Source organism: Nipponia nippon, unplaced genomic scaffold (genome assembly GCF_047370975.1).
Source record: "Nipponia nippon isolate SJK-2023a ecotype South Korea unplaced genomic scaffold, ASM4737097v1 scaffold_9, whole genome shotgun sequence".
NCBI classification, from domain to species: domain Eukaryota; kingdom Metazoa; phylum Chordata; class Aves; order Pelecaniformes; family Threskiornithidae; genus Nipponia; species Nipponia nippon.
Window position 1 is genome coordinate 20909908 of NW_028262413.1, and position 24251 is coordinate 20934158.

General features: G+C 43.0%; 1 protein-coding gene and 1 non-coding gene across 2 annotated transcripts in view; both read left to right on the plus strand.

Moving 5' to 3' along the window:
- The first annotated feature begins 12678 nt into the window (after window positions 1-12678).
- IARS1 (isoleucyl-tRNA synthetase 1) overlaps window positions 12679-24251 on the plus strand; it is a 111714-nt gene continuing 100141 nt past the window's right edge. The window contains exons 1-6 of the mRNA XM_009476712.2: window positions 12679-12834; window positions 15944-16034; window positions 18683-18802; window positions 19342-19498; window positions 19969-20088; window positions 22979-23061. Of these exons, the coding sequence (XP_009474987.2) occupies window positions 18684-18802; window positions 19342-19498; window positions 19969-20088; window positions 22979-23061 (479 nt within the window). The 5' untranslated portion in view covers window positions 12679-12834; window positions 15944-16034; window position 18683. The remainder of the gene's footprint in view (window positions 12835-15943; window positions 16035-18682; window positions 18803-19341; window positions 19499-19968; window positions 20089-22978; window positions 23062-24251) is intronic.
- On the plus strand, window positions 16605-16739 carry LOC148050174 (small nucleolar RNA SNORA84). Its single transcript, XR_015701729.1, has one exon. It is a non-coding gene; the product is annotated as a small nucleolar RNA SNORA84 (small nucleolar RNA).

Here is a 24251-nt window from a genome sequence, read left to right on the forward strand (position 1 = left end):
TGACCTTTCTAGGTGCAAGACATTTTCAAGTACAAGTCACCTGTAATTTTATAAGACAAAATACAAAGACTAAATTTTTAGATAATACAGTTTTAGATAGTATCAGTGACTCATATAGAGCAACTGATAGAAAGTCTGCAAGAGGAGATGCAACCCTTGCAATAATTCAGTGCAGATCACAGGGTTGATCAGTGTGAGAAAGAGGTGATTATGCTAGAAGTCTTCAGTTCAGAAAAGAGACAACTTGGGATGTGACAGAGGTTACAAAACCATTAGTGAGATTAGATAAAGACTAGCTGTTCAGCACCTCTTCTAATACAAGAACTTTGGAGGCATTACATAAGCCTAGCAGAGTCAGGATATGTACTTGATGCAATACATGGTAGACTTCTGAAGCTTATTGCCAAAGGATATTAAAGGTCTACTTGTGTGGAGAGAGTGAAGTGGTATATGGAATAGAAATATGCTGAGGAGTGCTAAATGTAGGGAGCCACATCTGACTCAGAAGGTTCCTTGGGATGAAAATAGTTACCGTTTGGAAGAGCATATGGGGAAAGCGGTGTATATTTGTAATTTATGCCTTGCCCTTCCTCTTTCTTATGGTCTTATATGACAATGTTGAACTCCAGCTTTTGGTCTGACTTCATTGAACTGATGTCAGTTTTGTATGTTATGTCCTGATTTGGTAAATAAGAAAGGATATGACCTGGAAGTAGATTTTGAATATGATTTTGTTGGTTTTGCCATGCAGAAAGACTGCTGGATATTTGAACCATAGTAAACACAGTAAGACTTGAAGTAGGTGTCACATAGCTAGGTTGTAATGATCTGTCTTCATGCTTCTACTGACAGATTCCATGATCAAGAATGTGTGCACTGTGGGTAGGCAAAAGATGATAACTTCATTGTGCATGGCAGCTACACAGCAGCATATTTCACTGATCTGGTAAATGGACTTAAGTCACTTCTTTGTAGAAGTGACCCTGCTCCATCCAAGTCTGTATTGAGAATCATGTGGAAACAAATTGTATAAATGCAGGAGGCAAAGAATTTTCTCTCCAATGTTTCCCAAAATGGGAAGTGAGCATACTACTCTAGAAATGGCACAAAAGGTGTTCAGAAAGGGCATGGAAGTAGGTCTAGATTTGGAAGCAGCACAGCTTTGTCTGCATGGTTGCTGGTTTTTGGGCTAATTAGGGACAGGAACTGAATGACAGAGTTCATTTGTGGAGAGAAAAGGGGTTGAACAAGATAATTAGGAAATCCTGGCTTAGGCAGGTCTCTGATAGTAACAAAGAGGAAAAACTCTACTTGGTGCCCTTAACTTGGCAGCAGATAGCACTGCTGCACTGACTCATTTGTTAAGGATAGATGACTATTAAATTTTTTACCACTGACTTGACCCTTGCAAGAACCCTTGAAATAGCAAAATTAGCATGTTACCGTGATATTGTGGGGCCTTCTACTCTTATTGAAGCAAAGATCATTGACTCAGTTTCCAGCTGGACTGGGCTCTCAAGTGGAGTGCATAGGGATACTGGTAGGACAGTACTTCTGCAGTACTTTCCTGTTTGAAACTTCTTAACCTGACTGATATGCTCAGGCATGTCAGAAGGAGACTTTTTTTTTTCTTGGCAGAAGTTGCTGGCTTATGTTTAAAAGAACTGTTCTGGAGCCTGGAATTTTAATTATTTTGAATCAACTTTTGGTTAAATTGTTGCTATTAAAGAAAGTATTCATCTTCTGGAAAAGACATTTAACTGGCTGGGAATAATCCTGCTAGACAGTGTATTTATTTCAGTTTAAATCTGTTACTGCTAGGCTTTGGGTTTCTTTTCCTGAAGAAACACTAGGAGGAGAGATAGAAACAGAAGAATAACATAAATTAAATTTTTATTCTGAACTAATTGCCTTGTTCTGAATTGCATAAAACATTTGATCTTTTTCACTACAAAATTTCATGATAGAACGATCATTAATATTAAAGATAATATGAAATGCGAAAGTATTTGTTTTACTTTAGGTGGAAGCTTCTCTTTACATGATATTTTACTTTTCTTGTTTCACAGCTAAAACTAGCATGTCATAGCTGGATATGATGTAGCAGCAATACAGCCATAAGTGATGGTAAGTTGTGCCCCAGTTTGGTTGAAGAAATATAAAGAACTAAGCTAGCTTCAGTCCCACCATCTCAAATAAATGTTACTCATATCTGTTCTTTACTTTACTTTGAATTTCCACAGGCCTTTTCACTTCATCCTAGCTCTGTTTGCTTCTCAGGATGGAAAGCCTGTACGAAGGCTTAGAAGGAACTGCCTGAAGTAGGTGCAGTCCCTTGAAACCACAGGCTCCTCTGTAGGAGAAACTGTCAAGGAGGATTCCCCAGGACTTGCACTTTGTATTTAATTTCCTACAAGCCACAAAACTCTCCATTCCCTTGAAACAACCTATGACCATTTGTACAAACGAAGTAAATTACCAAAGTCTGCAGGAAGGGCACTGCTATGTCTCTACTTCCTTCAAGAGCTAGGAATATGGTTATGGTGCAATACATAATGAATTTTTTCACTGAAGAAACACTACAGTTTGTAGTAGTATTTCTAGTCCTACCCAGAATGTGAAATAAGTGTAGTTCCCAAAATCCTGTTAGAATTTGTGTCTAGGTTCTGGACTTCTCTCCCTATTTTCCTGAAAGTATATCTTAATTTCTTAAACCTGATATTCTTAACGGAGTTGAGAACATTATTCAGTATAATCCTTTTCTTATGGTCTTTGAGGCACTAGAAACATCTCCTGAAAGTGGCTTTCTTTAGGGCTGGATGACTGGTGAGTCTAAGATGTGGTCTGCAGTTGGGATTCTTTATTATTTTCCTTCTTGAGAATCTACTTATGTTTCTTATGCAAAAACTTTATATTTCATTTTTACTGTAGATATTGAGCCTGAGTAAGAAAAAATATTTTCAGAGGCTGTATAGAAAGGTAGAATACAGTGTAATCATCTCATGCACACTAGCGTAACTATATGCATGTGGAAAGTGATAGGGGAAGTACAAAGGAAAAGAGAAAGGAGCTGACATGAAGATAAAGATGGTAGGAACTGGTAAATCTGTCAAAGTAGCACCATATATGTAACCATTTTGCTTGTAAATTAATGCTTCTCTAACATAATTATTTTGGTATGTGTATGAAAACAACTCGAAGATTAGAAAGTCACAGAAGTAACTCAATAAATGACTAAGATACTGTATTGGATATTGAAGGAAAATGGCCTCCTCTTCTGAAATGTTACCTGTTGGGTGATGTGAAACTACTGCAGTGTTTACAAAACTATGTATATGTTTTCAAGACAAGTTTGTGGGGTTTTTTTCTGCATGGTGAAAAAGGATCTCCCGATCCAGCAAAAATATAATAGGCCTAATGTGAATTTTATTAGCCATCATTTTTTGTCTTGAAAAGAATACAAGAGCTAAGAAAAATTAACCAGAGACATTTGAATGTAATTGAAATATATGACAGCAAAATGGTCACTCATATTACAGCAGATATATAGTTAAAAATAAACTCCTTTTTATCACCCCATGTTTGAATTGAACCTCCTCAGATCCATTACAAAGGCATTGTTGAAAATGAGGAGCGACTGGGTGACAGTTTTCTTCCAATCATGGTTAATTTTTTCTAGTGAATGTGATTGAAAGCCTTTCGGGTATTGTGCAGCATCACCTGTTCCTCAACAAAAAGTAGCGCTTCTGCCTTGCTGGAGATTTCAAACAATTATGCAGCCATACAAACTGCTTATCTACATGCTCAGTAGAATGTATTGAAGTTTTAATAATGGATAATAAAAGGGAAGTTCTGCCTCTTTCATAATATTACCAAGCCCTTTTTCTCCAGGTAAGTTTACCAAATTCTAAGTCATCCTGTGCACAGACTGGCCATAAAAATAAATTACACAGGTTACAACAGAACCCTTTGTGTTTTGTCAGCGCAGCCTCTCTATAGCTTAGGCCTTAGCCTTTCCTCCCATTTGCCTTGGACTTCCAAGTAGTTCGTACATATTTTGTAAGTGACTTCCAACTGTACTCCTAACAAAAATTCAGTGAGTTAATGACTTGATATATAAGGTTCTGTTAATAAAATTTGTTTAAATTTCTAAAGCTCACCTGCATGAGAAGTGTGGCTATAAAAGAAAAATCCTATCCTATGAAGCTATTTACAAATGAAAATAAGGTGGAAATATTTCTAAAAATGTCGCTGTTTTTACAAGCCTATACTTAATGACTTACCATGTCCATACAACAGTTAGAGTGTGACTCATAGCACAGGCATATGTTTCCTGACTGATAATACTCCTCATCTGCCTCTCCTACAAATGCTAGAGTTCAGTATGTCATTGTAATACAATCTGATAGGTTACAATGGCAATCAAACCAATAACTTATCAAAGCAAAATGTAGGCTCCAAGGATTCAAAATGTTAAATAGATTGGGCCCAAAGATATCCTTCATCAGTTTCAGATCTCTGTCTGTAGTTTTGTGATCTGCTTCAACACCTGTGTGTATGAATCAGAGATTTGAGACAGTGGCACAAGAAAGACTTAGAAGCAGATGATGCACATGTAAAACTTGCCATTGTAAAGTTTGAGAAGGTGAGCGAGTTTATTGGCCAGTGGGTTGATCAGTGATTTTCTGAAGTAAGAGCTTTTGGTTTCTTTTCCCAGCTTTGATGTTGACTAACTTTGTTATGTTTTGAATTTCAGCTTTGTAAAGTGCTTTCGAACTTAATACTAAAGTGTTATTTGTGGTTGCATCCATTACAAGGCTGGTACTTTCCAAACACTGAAGTAATTAATAATTCATGTGATAAAGGAAGGAAATGGGAAAAAATTTACGAATAAGCCAGATCTAAGTAATACAAGTAACATACCAAGAAAAGGTCTTTAAGAGAATAGGGGCTTGCTGATGAGACAAGGGTAACTCTGTAAGTGTACAGTGAGAAAGTGAATATGAGAGCGTGGAGATGAAGGGCAATACATGAGGATTCCTCACTGAAAGTGTTGGTATCAGCTTTGCTCGGTGCATGGCCAGATACATGTACGTTTCGGGTCTGTACTGACTCAAAGGAGAAAGGGGGAATCCTGTTTCTGTCATCTTTCTTTCCCTCCTTCCCCCATGACTGATGGACAGACTGAAGTGGTGTCTGATACTCTTGTCCAGGACAGGGCACTGCAGTCTGAATTGGTGGTGCTTGCTGCAAGAATTCAATGGAGAAGGACACTCTGGGAGGAGGGTGAAGGCTGGATGCCATGATGTACATCTAGGGCTTCAATACGAATTGATCGTTCATGGCAAATCTCTCTGTCTAGTGGTGAGAACATAGGGCTCACTTTCAAAATGCAAGGTATATCTCTATAATTCTGTCAGGCAGTATGTGACTAGTAATTATGTCCCTATGCTGTTCTATTAATTTACACTCCTGCTTTACTTTGCTTGTGTTCAAGCAGATCCATATTATGATGCAGATTTACCAGCAGTACTACAGAATGAAGGCCAAGTTTCAAGTAAGTGTTCATAAGTGAGTTTTTGTCATACCTGTTTGAATGGCAAGTCAGGGAAAAAAAAAAAAAAAAGAAAACATGCATTCAAACCATTAATTTAACATGTTACTACAGATCTAGATTCATTAATAAAATACAAGCTTGCTGAAGACCAAATCTTTGCAGTTTTTCTGGGTGCAAACTTAGGTTTCATTTACCTGTATGAGAGGTGTATCCCTGTACCTCTGTTCTAGAACGGCTTCCCATTGACTGAAATTCCCAGTATAGGCATGGTTCTAATACAAACCTGCTGTTGCCAATAAGAGCTATGTTTTGCACCTAACAAATTGACTATAGTGCCTGAAGTTTATATGTATAGACCACATGGCTATTTCCAAATAAAATAAATATGATGTTAGTCTTAATGTGTTCGGCAGCTTTGTTTCTTAGGAAAGGTGAAGAACATTTTCGACAGCATTTCTTTCAACAGCGTTTCTTTCGACAGCATTGTATTTCATAGGATTGCAACTGAGGTACAAGGAATCTCGAATATTTTGCCTTAAAATATGGTTTCCTTTGTAAGGATGATGATTAACTCCTGTCTCTGTGTCTGTATTTGTAAAGGGTATTATTATCTGCAAATCAACATCACACCTTACATTTATTCTTCTGACATATGAACACAGATGTATTTGGATTTCACAGGCATGGACTAGAGGAGGGGTAGCAAACTTTCCCAACTCTACAAACAGCATACACCACATATTTACATGGTGGTAAAGCACAAGGTGTGCAACAGTCCTCAGGGAGCTGAAGGGAAAAGGAGGCACATTGAAAAATGATTCAAAGACGATCGTGCAGCTCCAAGGGTGCTACAGTTATGCTGTAATCGGGGTTAAGAGGGTAAGAAAGGCCCTAGATGAGACCTGTGGCTCACCTGGCCCCGTGTTCTGTCTCCAGCAGTGCTGGCAGGCACAGCCTAGGCGGTGTGGGGACACCACCAGTGAACAGCCACTTCCACAGTCCCTCCTCTATATTCTTACCCCCTCAACATATACTATCGTGCTCGCTCTGTTTGTGGACATGTCATCACTAATTTGTCTAACCCTGTTTCAGAGGAGTTGATACAACTTGCCCCTGTCTTCTCCTGTGGCAACAAGTTCCAGGTGTGTGTTACCTGTTGCGTAAAGTAAGTTTTAACTGTTTCAAGCCAATCTCCTCCTAGCTTGAATTGATGCCTCTGAGTTCCCAATTTAGAGATTGGGCAAGCTTCATGTTTACCTTATCTGCTCCCTTCATGGTAGGTATAAAACAGCAGAAAACTTAATCCTAAGTATCTCTGGAGAACTTGGTTCAGCTGGTAGGTATCTGCATTTTTCGGTGTGCAGAGGCCCTTTCACTCTCTTTCTAGACATTTCTCCCTCTGCTGTAGTTGGTAAAATAGGAATAAAACCCTGCTGTCATAAATACAAGGCAGCCATGAAAACGCTCCAATTACAGTAGAAAAACGGCACAGTGGTGCAATCAGCAGCTCATGTCCAAAGTGCTACTCGGCTTTGATTGCATTCCTTAAAAGGAGGGGAACAGTAAATAGCTGCAGAATCAATGGCTTCGGTGTTTACCTTCACCGCTGGGCATGCACCGAGCTTCTCCCCCGCCCCGGCAGCTCAGCCGCGCCGCCGAGCCCGGGCAGGGTTTTCCTATCCCCCGAGCCCGGGCTCGGGGACCACTCGGAGTTGTTTGTTTTCATCTTGCTGTTTCTCTCCAGCTTCTTCCCGCCCCCTCCCCACCCCCCTAAAACCACTGCCCGCCGCCGCTCCCCTCCAGAGTGGTGTATAAAGGGCCATTTTCCCTTAGCTGGCTTTCCTCCTTGGCTGGCCTCCACTTGCAGCGATAATTAAACGACTTTTCCGTAGGAAACTAGAAACAGGGGCGAGAGCCAGGAACGCTTGAAACTTTTCCGCGCTCATTTTGGAGGTAAACAGGCCGAGAGCAGCCGTCAGAAGCCCCCCCCCGCCCCGCCCCCGGTCCCTCACCGTCCCCTCCCGGTCTCACCAGCGCCCCCGGGGGGGCAGCGGTTGCCCCGGCAGCTGCCCCCCTCCACACCCCCCCCCGAGGTGCCCCGAACAAAGCGCAGTCCGCTCCGAGCTCGCCTTCAGAAAAGTTCGCTTTTATTTACAAGGGAGGTGCGGGGGTCTCCCCCCCCCCTGTTTACACACACACACGTTTATAAAATTAGCCAAACCCCCCTGACAAAAACGCAAAAGGGTGGCGGAGAAATAAATAAACCTCTCCCACTCCCCCCCCCCCCCGAGGCGGAAAGGCTTCGCGGCCAGCAGACTTTTTCTCCCCCCCCAAAGCTAGTCCGTGACCAGCGCCCGTCCGCAGCGGCTCAGGCGATCCTGCTGCAGAACTCGTCGAAGTCTCTCTCCATGAAGAGCTCGCTCTCGATCACATCGTCCTCGGAAGGGAAGTACTGCTGGCTCTCCTCCTGCGCGGGGTCCGCGGCCGCTTCTCCCACGGCACCGCGCAGGGCTGGCGGCGAGCGGACGACGGGGCCGGCCTCCCCGGCGCACTCCATCAGCGCCCCGCGGGCGTTCTCCAGAACCCCCAGGTAAGAGTCCATGTCCAGCGGGTCCATATCGCAGTCCGACCCGCCGCTCTCCGTACCCACCGAGTCCGAGCGCAGGTGCATAAGCTGGTACTTCTCCCGCATCAGGAACTGGTTGGTGTTGCGGGGAGCCCGCATGCCCGGTGCCCGCCGTCCCAGGACATTGACGGGCCGCAGGGAGAGCAGCACCCGCGGCCGGGCGGGCCGGTGGCAGCGGCGGAAGGCCCAACAGTGCTGCTGCTGTTGCTGCTGGGAGTGCTGGTAGTGGCTGTGCGTGCGGCTGCCCAGCAGCTTCCGCGAAACGCCTGGGTGCCTCCCGCGCCGCCCGGGCGGCCAGCGCGACCGGCTGCCGCCCCGCCGCGGCTCGCCGCCCTTCAGCGGCGGCGGGAAAGGGCCTCCCGGCACCCCTTCGCCGCGGGCGTGCTCCCAGGGGGCGCGCCGCGCTCCGCCGCCGCCGCCGCACACGATCAGCTCCGCTCGTCGCAGCATCGCGGCCCGTCGCTCTCACATGCTCCTCACCGCCGGGAGAGCTGCCGGGACGCCCCCGCCGAGCAAGTCCAGCGCCGTCGCCTCCCCGGTGCGCCTTCTCCCCCCTTCCCCCGGGCTGAGCTGCCGGTTGCAAAGAGCCCTACGGCGTCCCCGCTCGCGGGGGCCTCCCCGGGCGCCTCTACCTTTTCACGATCCGCTCTGTTTTTTTCTTGAGCGGAGCCCCTTTACAGCGCATAGCCTGGCTGAAGGGCTGCGGGCTGGGGGGCAGCTTGACCGGCTCCAAGCCGCCGCCTCGGAGAGATGATCTCGCCTCCTCCCCGGCCGGCCGCTACCGGGCTGTCACCGCTCCGCCAGGGGACAGCGGGCCGGGGCGAGGCCCAGGGGGCCGGGAAGAGCGAGCGAGGAGAGGGTGCGGGGGACCCACTGAGCCCCGATGCCTTCACACCACCGGCGCGGCCCGCCGCCCTACGCCAACTGCCGGCGCGCACCTATACACCCCCCCCTCACCCCCGCCCCCTTACTTATATCGCCCGGCGCAGTCCAACTGCCGCCGCGCCGAGGGGGGAGCACAGGCGCTGCTTAGCAAGCCTGTCCTCGCCAAGCCCTGCCCTCCGTGCCCGGTGAGCGCGGGCGCTCTGCGCCACGACGAGCCGCCCCGCCCCGCCCCGCGCCGCGCCCTTCTGTCCCCCGGGTTAATCCCGGGATCTTTCCCCCCGTCCGGCGCGTTTTGGTTTGGTTCAGCGCTCCCGGAGCGTTATTTTGTTCCTCTCCTATTCACGAACACCTCTTGCGCTCAGTTCCCCGCGCAAGCACCCTTGCCCTTCTTTCTGTTGTAGTGTCAGTACGCAAACTGCTTAAGCCGCCCGTGAGGCACGGAGCGGCGCTGGAGTTGGGCGGGCGTAACGCCTGCGGGGAGAGACGGTGTTCAGCGAGGGTGCGGGGCAGAAAGGGGCGCACCGAGCCGTCGGTGCTCTGGGGCCCGTGACGAAGCGGTGGAAAGCCGCGGCGCTCTGTGCCAGCGCCTCCTGCCCCCCTTCCCGCGTAACTCCTGCCTGGGGCCGACGCCGCCCCCGGGGAACGGTGATCTGCCAGCTCGTAGCTCACAAAATGGTGCCCGTTCCTGAGCGAGGGGCGACCGCGCCTTCACTTCTCCCCGTCAACGCGCGGGGAGGGGAGGCCTGCACTGCCGTGAGGGCGAGCAGGGGCCCGGTGGGCCGCCTCACGCCTCGGGGGCGGAGAAGGACAGACGCTCCGGTGGGGTTGCTCTCCGGTCTGCCCCGCTCCGGCGGCGCGGGAGGGGGTGCCCATCGCTTGACCGGCACAACCCCGATGGAGGGGAAGCGAGGCCCGGTCCCCACCCCGCGGCAGCCGCCGCTATGGAGGCGCGGGGCGGGGCGGGTGGCGCTGAGGCCTGGCCGAGGCCCAGGCACGGCCTGTACTGGGGAGAGGAGTTGGGGAGAGGAGTAGGGTGTGAGGAGGTTTTGGCTGGCATTTAGCTAGAGGAGAGGGAGGGGAAGGGCAGTCCCCTCTTGAGGCTTTATGGGGTTTTGTTTCTTCCCTTTAACCTTTCCAGATGAATCGGTGCTTTTTGAACAGTATTTTGTGAAAAATGAGAGCAGAGACATTCATTCTTGTAGTTTGGGGACGGTCCCATTTACTCGTGCTGGGCCTTGATCCCTCTGCTACAAATTTCCCTTGGTTTTCAAATCTGGGTTTTATTGGCACTGTGTGTAACTATTGCACTACTAAGCATGACAGTGACTGCCCTATTCACCCCTTCTTTTTGGTCAGTTTTTTTATGAAAAATGAGCTCAGTGTTGTGGCCCAAATGGTTTCAGTTGAAGGCCGTGCATGAATAAGGGCAGTAGACTTCCATGTAGATAACGTTTTATTATTATTTACTAGCAAAGGGTAAATACAAAATATACTGGGGCGGGGGGGGAACAAGGTGAAAATCTGGATATGTGGTAACTGCAGAGTCAACACTGTCAACAACAAATTGTCAACACTTGTATTTCATTGCTTAGGAATACACATTTTTAAGCAGTGTTTGTTTTAAATTCCATTCAGAAAGCATATGGTATTCAGTTTTAAAGTCAACTGGCCTTATCACCTATATGTTTTACAAACTAAAGTCCAAAATTGAAGGAGTTGGCACTGGAGCAAGCGCAAGTTATAGTTGTCTAAAAAAAATGCAGCCTCTGCATAGCTCATGAAGCGGTCTGAACCTGTTTGGTTTGTTTTTTTTTTTTTAAGTAAGCTTACACTACTTGAGGGAAAAAAGTTCAAACTAAATTAACAGAAGCCACCGTTAAATTAAATTAAAGGCTTCCTGAAAGTAATATCTATCTGTCTGCATAGAGAAGAAAGCTTTCTGGCTATAGAAAAGTTCCATAATGGTAAGATGAGTAAAATCTCTGAATTAGTTATTCTTTTCTGCATTTTATTCCTCTCTTACCTACCTGTTTTCAATTTTGAATCATACTTATTAGATTTTCTTTTAAAAAAAAAACAACAGAAACTCCAAAACATGACAAAACAAAATGCTCAGTTGAAGGAATGCTGCATCAGGTGGTAGAATCCAAGTCCTCCTCCTTTTAGTTCTGAGTTGTCACAGGCCTTTTCATAGCTCTTAGGTGCGTTAGAAAGCAGTATGGGTTAAACAGATTTCTGCCACTTCAGACTTCCCTCCTGGATACAGAACATCCCGGATCCACAGGGGCAGGAATCCCTGCATGCTGTTTACACTGGAGACTGTCGTCGGGCAAGCACATGCACCCAGTCTCTCCCTGTCCTGTTGTCAGTCCTGCTTACTCTGGCCTCAGTTCACATTTTCTGTGTTGTTTCTCCGAGTTTGGTGCAGATTGAGTTCCCCTTTTAGCTATTCTAGAGTGATGTACGCAATTCTGTGTACAAAATAGTCTTGTGCTTCTTTGTGCAGGTGAGAATTCCGTTTAACGGAATTCCCTCATCCGCAGACAGACACTGACCTGTACGGACCAGCGAGTTGGTGTTGTACCTAGTCCTGAAAATCAAAATCAAAAGCTAGCTTTTATTGATTACCTATATTTGTATTAGTATAAAAGTTTTAAAGAGTAATTGAAAATCATTACATGGAGGCAGCTCAGGCAGTTGAACTGCTTGGACCATTATCAATCGGAACTTAATTCCCCACGATCTGATGTGGTTAGGGGTTCAAGTGTGCAGATGTCTAGTCCACAAAGAGCATCTTTCTCTGTTCATGCTTTTCCTAGATTCTGTTCCATTTTTCACTGTCCAGAGCCTTTCCACAGCTGTTTTCATCCCTTTCTATAGGTGGAAGGAAATGTTCTGTAATTCCACAATGCTGTGGTTGGCAGCCAGTAGTAATACTTTTTCAAATTCTTAAGTTTCCTTTGACATATGGGAACCCATTTACAACTTTTATTCTAGTTGGAGCGCAGCAGTAGAAGAGGGGACTTCTGTCATATTTACAGTCTTAAGAATTGGTATCTCAACATATTTAAGAGTATTCCTTTAATGGAGGCAAGTTCAAGCTTCCAAGATACGTGTTTGGTAGCGTCTCTGGACAAGTTCAAGTTTATTTAACTCGTAGGATTTTAGAGGTTTTTTTTTTTGTGTGTGCGAGGGGAAATCCTGTGGCCAAGAGAAAACGTTTTCACTTTCTGTGTTCCAAACCCAGAAATACTGCGGCGGGTCACATCTGCGCGTCTCCAAACGGAGGTTTCCCTCAGCCGGTAGCCGCCTCAGCCCAGGGCGCTGCACTCCCTGTGCGCAAACGCAGCGATGGCAACCACTGGACATTTTAAAAAGCCACTTTAGTTTGCGAAAGAAATGTAAGCCATTAAAACCTGAGCAGGATTGATCCTCCCCGGTTAAACACGGCCCGTGCCCCCCCCGCTGCCCCTCACGGAGGGCAGCAACAGCCTCGTCACCGCCTCTCCCGCGGGGAGGCCCCGCCCCGCCCTGTCCTGGCCAATGAGGAGGCGCAGGCTGGGAGGGCGGGAAGGGTTTCCCGGTCTGCCCCGCGCGGCCGTAACCTGGCGTTTCCAGGAGAGCGGCGTGCCCAATAGCAGGCCGCCTTATTGCGCTCTAAGTGTGCCGCCCGCTGACTGGCCGTCGCTGCCGGGTGTGCCCGCTGGTGCTTCCTGTCATGCTTTCCCAGGCGCAGTTGCATCATTGCGGGACGGGCGGTGCTGAGGTGAGCGGCGGCGGGACCCGGCCCGGCCCTCGGGGCCCCTCTCCCGAGCTTCTTGCATCCCCCCTCTGTCCCCCGCCGGCCGAGGGGGACTGTCAGTGAGGCGGGGGCCGGCTCAGGGGTCTGAGAGAGGGGCGGCGCCGAGGCCTCAGGGACGTTGCGTGGTTTTCGAGGGCGCTTCGTGCGGGCGCCGGTGCCGGGCGGTGCCTCTTAGGGTGTCAGAGAAGACCCGCGGCTCGTCCACTGTGTGCAGGTCCCGCTGGCTGCTTCCCCGCTCTCCCTCCGCGCCGCTCAGTGGCGGGTCGCCGGGCGCGGTTTGTGGCCCGGCTGGTAGCTGTGCTGTCACCGTCCGGAGCTATGGAGCGCGTTAACGGGGAAGCGGTCGGGCTGGCTGCTCCACTGCGGGGTTTTGATGTTATTAGCGCCTTTACAGCCGTTAGAGCTAATGTATTTTATATGTATAACATTATGTTTGCGTATAAGATTTTTTTTACTCTTAGCGTTGTGGTTTAACCCGGCAGGCAGCTAAACACTGCATAGCTGCTTGCTCACTCCCCACGGTGGGATGGGGTAGAGAATCAGAAGAGTAAAAGTGAGAAAACGCATGCGTTGAGATAAAGACAGTTTAATAGGTCAAGCAAAAGCTGTGCACACAAGCAAAGCAAAACAAGGAATTCATTCACTCCTTCCCATCGGCAGGCAGGTGTTCAGCCATCTCCAGGAAAGCAGGGTTCCATTATGTGTCATAGCGACTTGTTTGGGAAAACAAATGCTGTAACTCCAAATGTTTCCCCCTTCCTTCTTCTCCCAGCTTTATGTGCTGAGCATGATGTCATATGGTGTGGGATATCCCTTTGGTCAGTTGGAGTCAGGTGTTCTGGCTGTGTCCTCTGCCAGCTTCTTGTGCACCCCCAGCCTCCTCGCTGGTGGGGTGGGGTGAGAAGCAGAAAAGGCCTTGACTCTGTGTAAGTGCTGCTCAGCAATAACAAAAACATCCCTGTGTTATCAACACTGTTTTCAGCACAAATCCAAAACATAGCCCCATACTAGCTCCTGTGGAGAAAACTAACGCCATCCCGGCCAAAACCAGCACACTTAGACTTTGTTGGGTGTTACACAGATTCTTTGTTTTTTGTAGAATTTAGTGATTACTTAAAATAGGTACTTACTAAAGGTTAACCAGTTTCCTTATTGCAGAGTTTAGTACCCATCAAGGCTTAATCTCATTAAATAGTTGAATGAAGAACCTAAGAAGCCTTGCAAGGTGTAATATGTCTTAAGCATTCCACTTCAGCATCCTTCTAATAGAGGGGAAATTTTTGAGGAAGGCACACTTTTGATTAGTGTAGCTGTGATGGAGTTGATGTTTCTGTCTTCAGCAAATCTTGGCTCCACCATGCCCCCCAGGAACCTTCTGGAAACTGAAGAAAGCATATTTTTTCAGTTTTGTTGGTGACATAATTAGGAAGTGACTGTCAGGTAATAGCAGAATTTAGTTGGCACATGACAGCAGTGTTTGCTAACTCAACTGACAGTAGTTTCTGATTTTTTTTAAATATGTAGTTGAAAGTTATTTCAAAATAACCTAGTTTTGCACAATGACAAATTTTACACTTTTAGTCAAGGTAGTATGAAGACAACAGAAAAATCTGCTTAAGAGATCATAAGATAGAGAGTAAAACTGAGTTCTTGCATGGTATGAAGTATATTTGTGTCTAAACATAGTATTAATTTATGAGCCCGCTCACTGTTTTAGCAATCTTTTAATTGGCTCTTCAGCATAAAAAGAAACACTCCTTGATGGGGGATAGATGAACTATAGTCCATCTCGCGTAGTGTTTCATCTTGAGTGATACGTTGAGATGAATTAACCTCGATACACTTTCCCTAACCCATCCTCGAGTATCAGGCTCAGCTTGAGCAGACTTAATTTACCTGTTTAGAAATTAGAAGCTGTCACTTCCTAGTTTCCTGGTTTAGTTTTTTGATCTGCTCACTTTGGGGCATATTTTTCAGTAAGAAAAGTCTGTAACTCCTCAGTTTTGTGACCCATCAAATAGAACAGTGGAATAATCAGGCCATTATCAGTCTGCTATGAATAAGGTGTAAATATACATTTTCTATGTTACCATCAAACCCAAAACTTTTGTGAAGAAAACCATGTTTTTAATTTTTTCCTGAAGTAATTACACTTATAAATTGCAGTGTTAGGGAGACTGGCCATGAGGGTGGCAGCTTTATGTCCTTTTAAAAGAAGAAAACTGGTTGCTGAATTTTTTTTTTTTTTTAATAAGTTTATTCTTGCATTTCCAACTATTTGGTCGTTCATGTAAAGTGCTAGTTACAGTAGGTGTGCATGATTTTTTTTTTTCCCCCCACCTGTTCTCAGGTTTTTGATTAGTGTTACAAGTCTTATTCCCTGTGTAAGGCATTGGCACGAGATTTTCAGAAGCAATGTTTGTTCTGTAGCTTAGCATTCTGTTCCCATCCATCCTTCCTTTTATTTTAAACTTGGTTGTTTCCATCTGTTCTGGAAACGTATGCTTTTGATTACCAGATGAACAGTTTCGACTATTGTTCCCTCAGAAATTGCCTTGCCTCAAAGCTCAGTACCTAAAAAGGCAGAAATGGGGAGCCTAGTTCTGTGTGTATGTAAAATAGGGCATTGTTTAACTTTGGGGAGGGCATCTGTAGATGGAGAAAGGAGGCTCTGCCTAGTCTATGGGGGGAAGTTTGTGCATAGGTCTCTTATATAGAATAGTTTGTGGGAGAAGGTGACTGGAACAAGGATGAGAGACTGATTATAAACCCCTTGAAATTAGGAGACCTTTTGTGTGCTTTTAGTTCATACTGGTTCTTTATCTTTTCAGTTTCTCAGTCAATGAAATGAGTAATATCTTGAAGTCTACGTTGTTTTAATCATCTGTCTGTATGTGATGTACATTAAGTCCAATGCATTTCTGAAATACTGGTTCAGTTCATTCATAGTGGCATTTTTACTGAATTTTTGTTGAAAAACTAAATACTGATTTTTTTTTTTTATCTTAATATGCAAAAAACCACATTCTAACTTGCTTTTATGGTTTTAATGCTTTTTATTTTTTTCTTCTAGATAAGAAGCCCAGCATAGGTTTGAGACGGCTGTGGTACATTCTACAAACTTTCATGCCTTTCCTATTGAATGTTGTTATCTTTTAGAAAAAGTGAGTGTACTTAAAAAAAAAAAAGTTCCCCAGTGGTGCATTGTCTTAAACTTTACCACTCTTTGTCAGCAGAAAATGAATAGAGAAACAAGAAAACAAAAAAACCCTTGTGTTTACTAATCTGTATGTAAATCTGGAGTCTTGTCCAAAAGTGTTACTAGATGCATTTGTATAATAATTTCTGTAACATCATTTGTGATGTTTTCACTCAGTGTTCAAAGTAATGAGTTGTCCTTGATTTTTTTTCTGATTTAAAATACCTAGATTGCTTATAGTAATGAACTTTTTTTGCTGTAGGTATACAGAATTATTCATATCTCGGTCTATAAACTGGTTGTGCTTTTCCTGAACACAGAAGTCTTCACTTTTTGCTCAGCTGAGGTTAAGCCATAGATAGATTTTAAATGTGGTTTGTCTTTTAAGTCAATCTGTTTAAAATTCTGTTCTGTAACTTGAAAAAACTGGCCTGTAGTGACTGTTACATATTAATTCTCATCAGTAATTTTTTTTTCCTAATTCTGACATAATAAACTTCTCTTGTAGTATTGATAAGAGTGTGTATGAATTTGTGCCCTGTGGTTACTGGACACTGGTTTGTGCATACAGTGCTTCAGTTGGTAGAAATGGGCCAAAAGTGATACTGTGGTTTACGCATGGAGTCTGTGATACGTGAGCAGCTTCCATAGCCCGGTCACAGTTACAGACTAAACCTTAAACATATATTTAATTTATTAGATTATAGGGACTTGACAGCTGGGCCAGTTGCAAGTTTGCAGTTATCATTAAATTGCGAAGGCTAAATTTGATCTAAGTAAAATGTGCAGATCCTTAGTCCTCTTCTCAAGTCGACTGGCTTGTAGGAAATAAACTTTAAGGCCAAATTCTTTTATCATCTCCATTGTCTTTGGTACTGTGATCTTGGTGCTGTGATCAAATTACTGAGAAGTGGCACGGTCTAATTAGTCCTTTGTTGAGTGCTTTGAGATATGATGATGGGCTAAGACTGGTTATTACCTTTTTAATACATCCAGGCCATATCCATGTGTTCCTTGTCAGCTCATGATTTCTTCTTCAATCGCTGTGTTGCCTGTGTACCAGGTTGTGGGTTTCTCAATTAATTTCTTGTCTTATTTGATAATTTGCATTTATTAGTGGGGAGAACGATGTGTCATTAATACAAAAAGTATGAATCGTGGAATTTGTCTGCAGGTTTCATTTTGGGGCATGTTTTTTCATATGGGTTCAAGCATTGAGCTAGCAAGTTCTGTGGTGTTCTGGGTTTCATTTAAGTAAAAGTTTTGGAACTTTAGCGCTATCAAGCAGCATGTCAACTGTAACTTGAAGTATTGTCTTCATACATTTGCATTTGTTGCTGCTTATAGTTGCTATTTGACAAACCTGAGTAAATCAGAAGGCTCAGTCCTTGTGCTATTGCTTGTAATTCTACAATGCTAAGTGAAACTTGAGTCTCAGTAGTGCTCAGCTTGTTCTGGTATAACTGCTGAGGAGCAGCAGCACTAAAATTAGAGGTAGGAGAGCCTGTTTCTTCTCTGCAGTTGTCTATTATAACCTTCATAACCGGTTTTCTTCTGTTATGGAACTCCTGTCTTAAATATCCTTATTCCACAGAGCTTTTGCTTGGTGCTTGCTGTAGCATTTTGTTGAAATTTGACCCCTTTGAATCTTGTAGCAGGTCTGGAACACCAGGCAGCTCTATTGTGTGTTTCTAATGATGTTGAGAATTCTCTTCCTTGTGTTGTGAAGACATAATTTTCCTTGTAGTGATTTTCATTGACTTACCCAGAATTGACGAATGGCTTTGCGCTCTTGTGGCCAAAACTCACCAAATAAAAAAAGACCTTCAGGAAATGGCCAGCAAGAAGTACCCCCTTGTGGCTTAGTTCTGACATACTTGTAAAACTGAAGAGGGAAAAAAAAAAGGGGGGATTAGAAAGAGACTAGTAGTTTTGCCAGTACTCTGGAAGTTAGAGCTTTTCAAGATGCACAGTTGAGGTCTCTGAGCTTTTTCCTCATCTGTTTGTTTGAATTCTTCCCCATATGTTCATCTTCCATTGCAATGTGTTTCAACTATGCTGTCTGAAGCTTAGCTGCTTTTAGGAGCATCTGAGAATGGTGGCCTAGCTAGATGGAGAAATGCTGTTTTGAACCTTTAAGTTGTAAGAATAGATATACAGTGAAACGGAGCCTTTTCTTCACTCGTTTTAGTTCCTGCACTTAAAGTACATCTCACTAGTTCACAAACTGATGCTGAAAGATCAGTTTGAACTTGGAAACTTTTCCTAAAAAAAACCCAAACCCAAACTTGTAACCAAAAATAATTTGCCCTTTGACTGCATTCTATATGAAATAAAATAAAAGCATACTAAATAATGAACAACCATAGCTGAATGAATGGGGGATCCTTTTCCTGTTACAAACCTTTGGTGCTAGTCTGTCAAAATTCTTAGGCTTCTTTTAGAATATAGTGCTCGCTTCCATGCCTACACTGAATCATGCTCTTTGAAAAACTGAGATGTGTTTGGTGATATGGATTTATAAGACAATAAATTGTATTTGTGAAGTCATTTTTTTTCTCACTTCTGTTCAATATGTATTTTCTTTTCTCTGCTTGGTTGTTGCTGGGAAAGAATGGTTCAACAAGTTCCAGAAAATATAACTTTTCCAAATGAGGAAGAAAAGATACTGGAGCTCTGGAAAAATCTCAATTGTTTCCAGGAATGCCTAAAGCAATCAAAGAATAGACCTAGGTAAGAATCTGCTAAAAGCTATAGCAACTGTGTGTGACAATGCAAGGTTGGCTTAGCTGTAATTACTTTTGGGGTTTTTTTGCCTCAGTCCTGTTAACAACAGCTGCTGCCTTTGCAGATAGCAGTCTTGGCGAATGTTGCTGTCATGTCAGTTACTGTTTATATTTCATGTTGTGAAGAATCAACAGTGTACAAACAGTAGTAATAAACCTGTATTTTCCCACTTGGTGGGTTTATGAAAGAAATCTGCAGGTAAGCAAGGACAGCTCTTTCCTGTGTCTGCCAGCTGTGGAGCAGCATGTTGGTATTTTCAGTAGTAATCTTGGTAGAACCAGCAATCAGTAGGAACTGAACGAGTTGAAATATTCCCTTTAGTCTCACTGCCAACATGATACCTGTGCTGACTGATAATAGAAGAGGAAGAAATTGATGTTGTCCTAGTAAGATATAAGAAGCATAAGCATACAGATATACTTATCCTGTTTGAAGATTTGATGCTCAGTTTTTGATTTAATTAAGAATGTTGTCTTGTGTTGTAGGTTTAACTTCTATGATGGCCCTCCATTTGCTACTGGGCTTCCACACTATGGCCATATTCTTGCAGGAACCATTAAAGACATAGTAACCAGATTTGCTCATCAGAGTGGTTTTCATGTTGACAGAAGATTTGGCTGGGATTGCCATGGCTTACCTGTGGTATGTGTAATAAATCTGCCTACAGATATTTCTGTTGGTTCCTCTTTCCATGCTGTTACTTGCTTATCAATCACATTTCTATTGCTCTTATGCCTGGCTTTGATGTTAAAAGAGAAATGGGAAGTTCTTTGTCCAGTGTGTTGCTCTGGCTTTTGCTCGTGTGGTGGTTTTAGGTGCTTCCTACTGGTCACTTCTCCAAGCACTTTGTTCATTACTATAAACGTATTTATTTGGTATGTATTTCAAAAATTTTTTTCTTTTTCTAAAGATAGTAAAGAAACAATCAAACCAGGGTTATCCTTTGAAATGTCTGCTTAGTTCAGGTGCAATACTCATGAAATCTCAAAAGGATAAAGGAAGCCCTTTAGCTTCATTAGTATGCATAGAACATAAGTAAATTACCCAGAGAAATCCTGAAAGCTTTTGATGACAGTGTGGGTTTTTTGTCTGGTTGTTTTCAATGCTCTCAGGAATATGAGATTGACAAGACCTTAGGCATTAAAGGGCCAGAGGATGTGGCGAAGATGGGAATTAAAGAATACAACAACCAGTGCAGAGGAATTGTGATGAGATACTCAAAGGAATGGGAGGTAAGTAAAGACTCAGTGTGTATTCTGCTGTACATTTCTGATTGTATGTGTGCAGAGGTTTTTCAGCTGGGGTGAACTTCATCATTCTGTCTATTTGATTACGTGCATAAATCTCATGTCTTTAGCTGCCTTGTTTCTCACTGGTGATCCTGAAAGAGGAACAAAAAGAACAACATTGTGGCTCAGAACAGGGAAACTGCTGTGATGTCAAGAGAAGGTTACTTTAAGGTAACCTGGAGCTCAAAGTCTCTAACTAGATACATCAATCATCAAATAAATACATTGAACAAGTTGTCTCTTTCTTCATGTCTTCTCCTGTATAGAAAATTGAAAGTGAGATCTGACTTTGGTTTTCAAATGGAACCAATAAAGGAAATGCACATTAACCTCCCTGCTTTTCTGTCATGTTGTCCCTGTCGTCTTCCTGCCCCCCCCCCCCCTTTTTTTTTTTTCAGTCTTTTCATTGCCAGGGTGTAGGACTGTAGCTTGTATTTCTGGAACGGAAGTTCTAGCATCTGGTTTTGTGTCAGAATGGGTGTGGGTAAGCCCTCAGTCTTCCAAGAGACTATTGGTCTAAACTTTGCATCCCATGAGTATGGTGATAGGGAGAGCATTGGTCTGTGCAGACTCTTGAGGCTGGAGAGCTGTTCCAAGTAGATATTTTCTTAAGAGATGCACAAGTTTTTTTCTAACTCTGAATAATATTCATCCTGTGCATAGAACCTGATGCTTCTTATTTTTGTCCTTAGCAGTGTGGCCAGAATAAAGTACATTTAGCCCAGTACTTTTTATTTGCTGTCAGTCTGATACGTCTGTGAAGTGATGACTCTTTTCTATGGCTTTCTGGAGCCGAGGAGTGGCCCAGGTGCTTTTGTAGCTGTGCCACTATATTACAGTGACAGCATGCAATAGCAAATGCCAAAGGAAGAATGGAAGAAGAGGCAATATTTTTTCAGCCTTTGTGGCATAAGGCCTTCCTAGGCCAAAGGATTTTTAATTTTTTTCCTCTAGTTTATAATCCCTAACAGATTTTTGTTTTTTTCCCTCATGAATTTATCTAGCTACATTTTGCATGTAGGTATACTGATGGCCTCTAAACAGTCTGTATCAAGGCATTCCTATACATAATTTGAAGAACTGCAGTTCTTCTATAATATGGTTTCCAGTAAACCTTTATCTTCACCGTCACTTGTTTCTTTTTATAGGCAGAATAGTCCTAATTCTTCATTTTTTCCACATGCAGAAGCTGTTGTACCTCATCACAATGCTCTTGTATGTTCTCTAGTCCTGCTGTATTCCTTTTGATTGAAATACAGTTTCTTATTTGAGTATCGCTTCCCTCTTGCCCTTGGGAGCATTTTGAAGTTATGGCCATATCCAAAGAAACTACAGCTGCCTTTGTTAGAATAGCTGCGGTCTAAATCTAAGCGAGTGGCTGGATGAAAAGCACAGAGTTTGTTTTTTCAAATATACAATCATTTATCTATACTTTGAAATTTTGTATTTCGAAAACATCAATGATTCTTTGTTGCCTTTAGAAATAAAAAGATTCATTCTGGTTCATGTTTTGTTTTCTATAGTTGTTCCTTTTAACTTCTTAAGCTGTGTCTTCAGCAACTGGTATTTTTGCAGTGCTGATTAGTCCAAATACTTAGTCTTTTGGATGGTAAATGGATTTTGTATTTTGTTTTTTGCATAAACTTGTGCATGTATATGTATGTATTTCCACACACAGACATATATTTTAGATTATTAATAAAAATAATGAAATTTGTTTAAATGTCGTCTTTGTGATTTGGCTGGTAATAAATTCAAATATTTTGGGATAGTGTTAGAGAGGAATTCCCAACAGTCCTATTGGAGATAGTGTTTATTTTCTGTCTCAGGTGGCTAGCAAATGGTTGAACCTTATGAGGATGTGTAAGATCTTTCAGTGCTGAGACCAAACATAATACTCCAACTTCATGGATCCTTGTACTAATCAGTCCTAGGCTTTGGATCTTAATAGTGGAATGTCAGAGTGGCTTAAAGGTCAGAACCAAAATTCATGCATTTCAGGAGCTCAGGTGTTATGTGAAAATACAGAGGTGAGAGAATTCATTTGCTTTGTTTTCACTTTACTAGTTTGACATTCAGTATGGTCTGTGTCTAACAGTGTCAGGACAGGTGTCTCTGGGCTTGGTTATTTGCAGAGTTAGGGGTTCTGATAGCTGTGAAATTAGCAAGAGAGTGCCACTTGTCCAAGTGAATCCCATAGCTAGCTTATTACTCATTAGTTTTCATATTCCATGCCAATGGACATGACCATAATCTGTCCTGAGACAGGGACTAACACCTGTCAGTCTTGTAGTCTTTGGCAGCCCTGTCATAGCTTTGGGAAGTCAAAGAAGGCAGTTGGCCCTGAAATAATTTTGATAACTTCTTGTGACATATCAATTTCTTTCAGCATTTCTTTGTCTTCGAATTACATCATGTTTTCATAAAACTGAAAGCTGATAGACTGTGTTCTGGATTTTGACTCTCTCTGCAATGAGTAGTTTTAAAAATAGAAGCAAGACCACTGTAATCAAAAGTAATTTTCAGGCATTTGAACCTTGGCTGAACCTTGAATGATCCACCATTTCTGTTTAGTAGTGTTGAACACATTTGCCTGTTGCGTGACCTTGGTGCTAAACAATTACGTTCGTGGTTTCATTCTTTGCTTATTTTTGCCTGTTTAAATACACTGTTCAGGACTATTGTCAGGCTAAAATATTTCATAGATGTGTTTCATTGATGTGGGACAAACACTACACTTAAAATCAGGCTGTTTTACAGAATAAATATTGGAAATGTATCATGATCTTTAATGTTAAGATGCCTTTCAATCTGTGTGTCTGTTTCTTAACAGTTCAGTGTTACCAGATTAGGACGCTGGATTGATTTTGAAAATGACTATAAAACTCTTTATCCTGAGTTCATGGAGTCTGTGTGGTAAGTTAACTTGTATACATTTTTACATATATACATTTATATACATTACATATATGCTTAATGAATTTGCAATGTTAAGAAGGCTTCAATTATTGTAAACGTGTGTTGGTTCATATATCACTAGAACTGTTTTGAAACATTCCAAATTCAGATAAACAGTGGGCAGAGTAATTAAGGTGATGTGAAATCTCTTGATGTCGAAGTGAGGGAATTAATTGACATACTTTTTTCTTCTTCAGGATAGTGGTGTTTTTCAACATAAAGTACAACGGTACTGCTTTTAGTGAGCCATGAAATCTTACTGCTCCATGTCAACTTAACAGCAATTCTGAAGACCTACTCATATGTTCCTTGCTTGGTTTAGGAAATTACATTATATCTGTACATTCTTGATGTTCTTCACACTGTCAGCTGCAAATGGGCAAACTATCCAAACTCATCTTAGCTCTAAACCTCTTCTTCAAGCCTGAATTTAGAGGCTGGGAATCTGCTGTTATCTTTTTCTTGGCAGCATAGTTTGACAACTGTCTTGGACTCCTGGTGCAGAGCTAAGTAAAGTTCAGGTATTTTGGCAATGTATTCAGGGTGACTGTTGGCCTTCCAAAAGACAAGATGACCTTATATGTTAAAGATAATCAAATTGATCTAATGCAGTGGAGAAATGGTAACATTGAGTCCTTCAGGTGATAGAATTACAAGGTGGATTGCAGTGAGAGGTTTAGCAGAGTATATGCTGACAAAAAGCCATTGAAAAGCAAATTATATACATATTAAAGTATTATTGATGTTCTTTAATGTTAATTTTACTAGTAACCTTTAATTGTCTAGTTAGTTACATATAGTAATGATAAAGGATTAACAGAACTTTGATATCTCTGAAGCCATTATAGAGGGCTGAAGTGCCAGTGAGTTTTCAATAAACATTGAAAAGATGGTGGGAAGGCAGCAGATGTTTAACTAAGCTGAAGAAACCCCGCATAATGATAAAGCTAAGGCTGACAAGAAGCCTTCCTTTTGTAAGTTATAAAAATAATTAGTGGCACCTTAAATCCTGTTTAACTAGCATCTTCCAAGGACCATTTAAAAAACAAACTTGACTTGAGCTACTGCAGCATCTCTCTCAATGGCCCAAGCCTTTTTTTGTGGGTTGTTTTCCTGCCCCCTTTGAAAGAAAATTTCTGGTCTTTCAC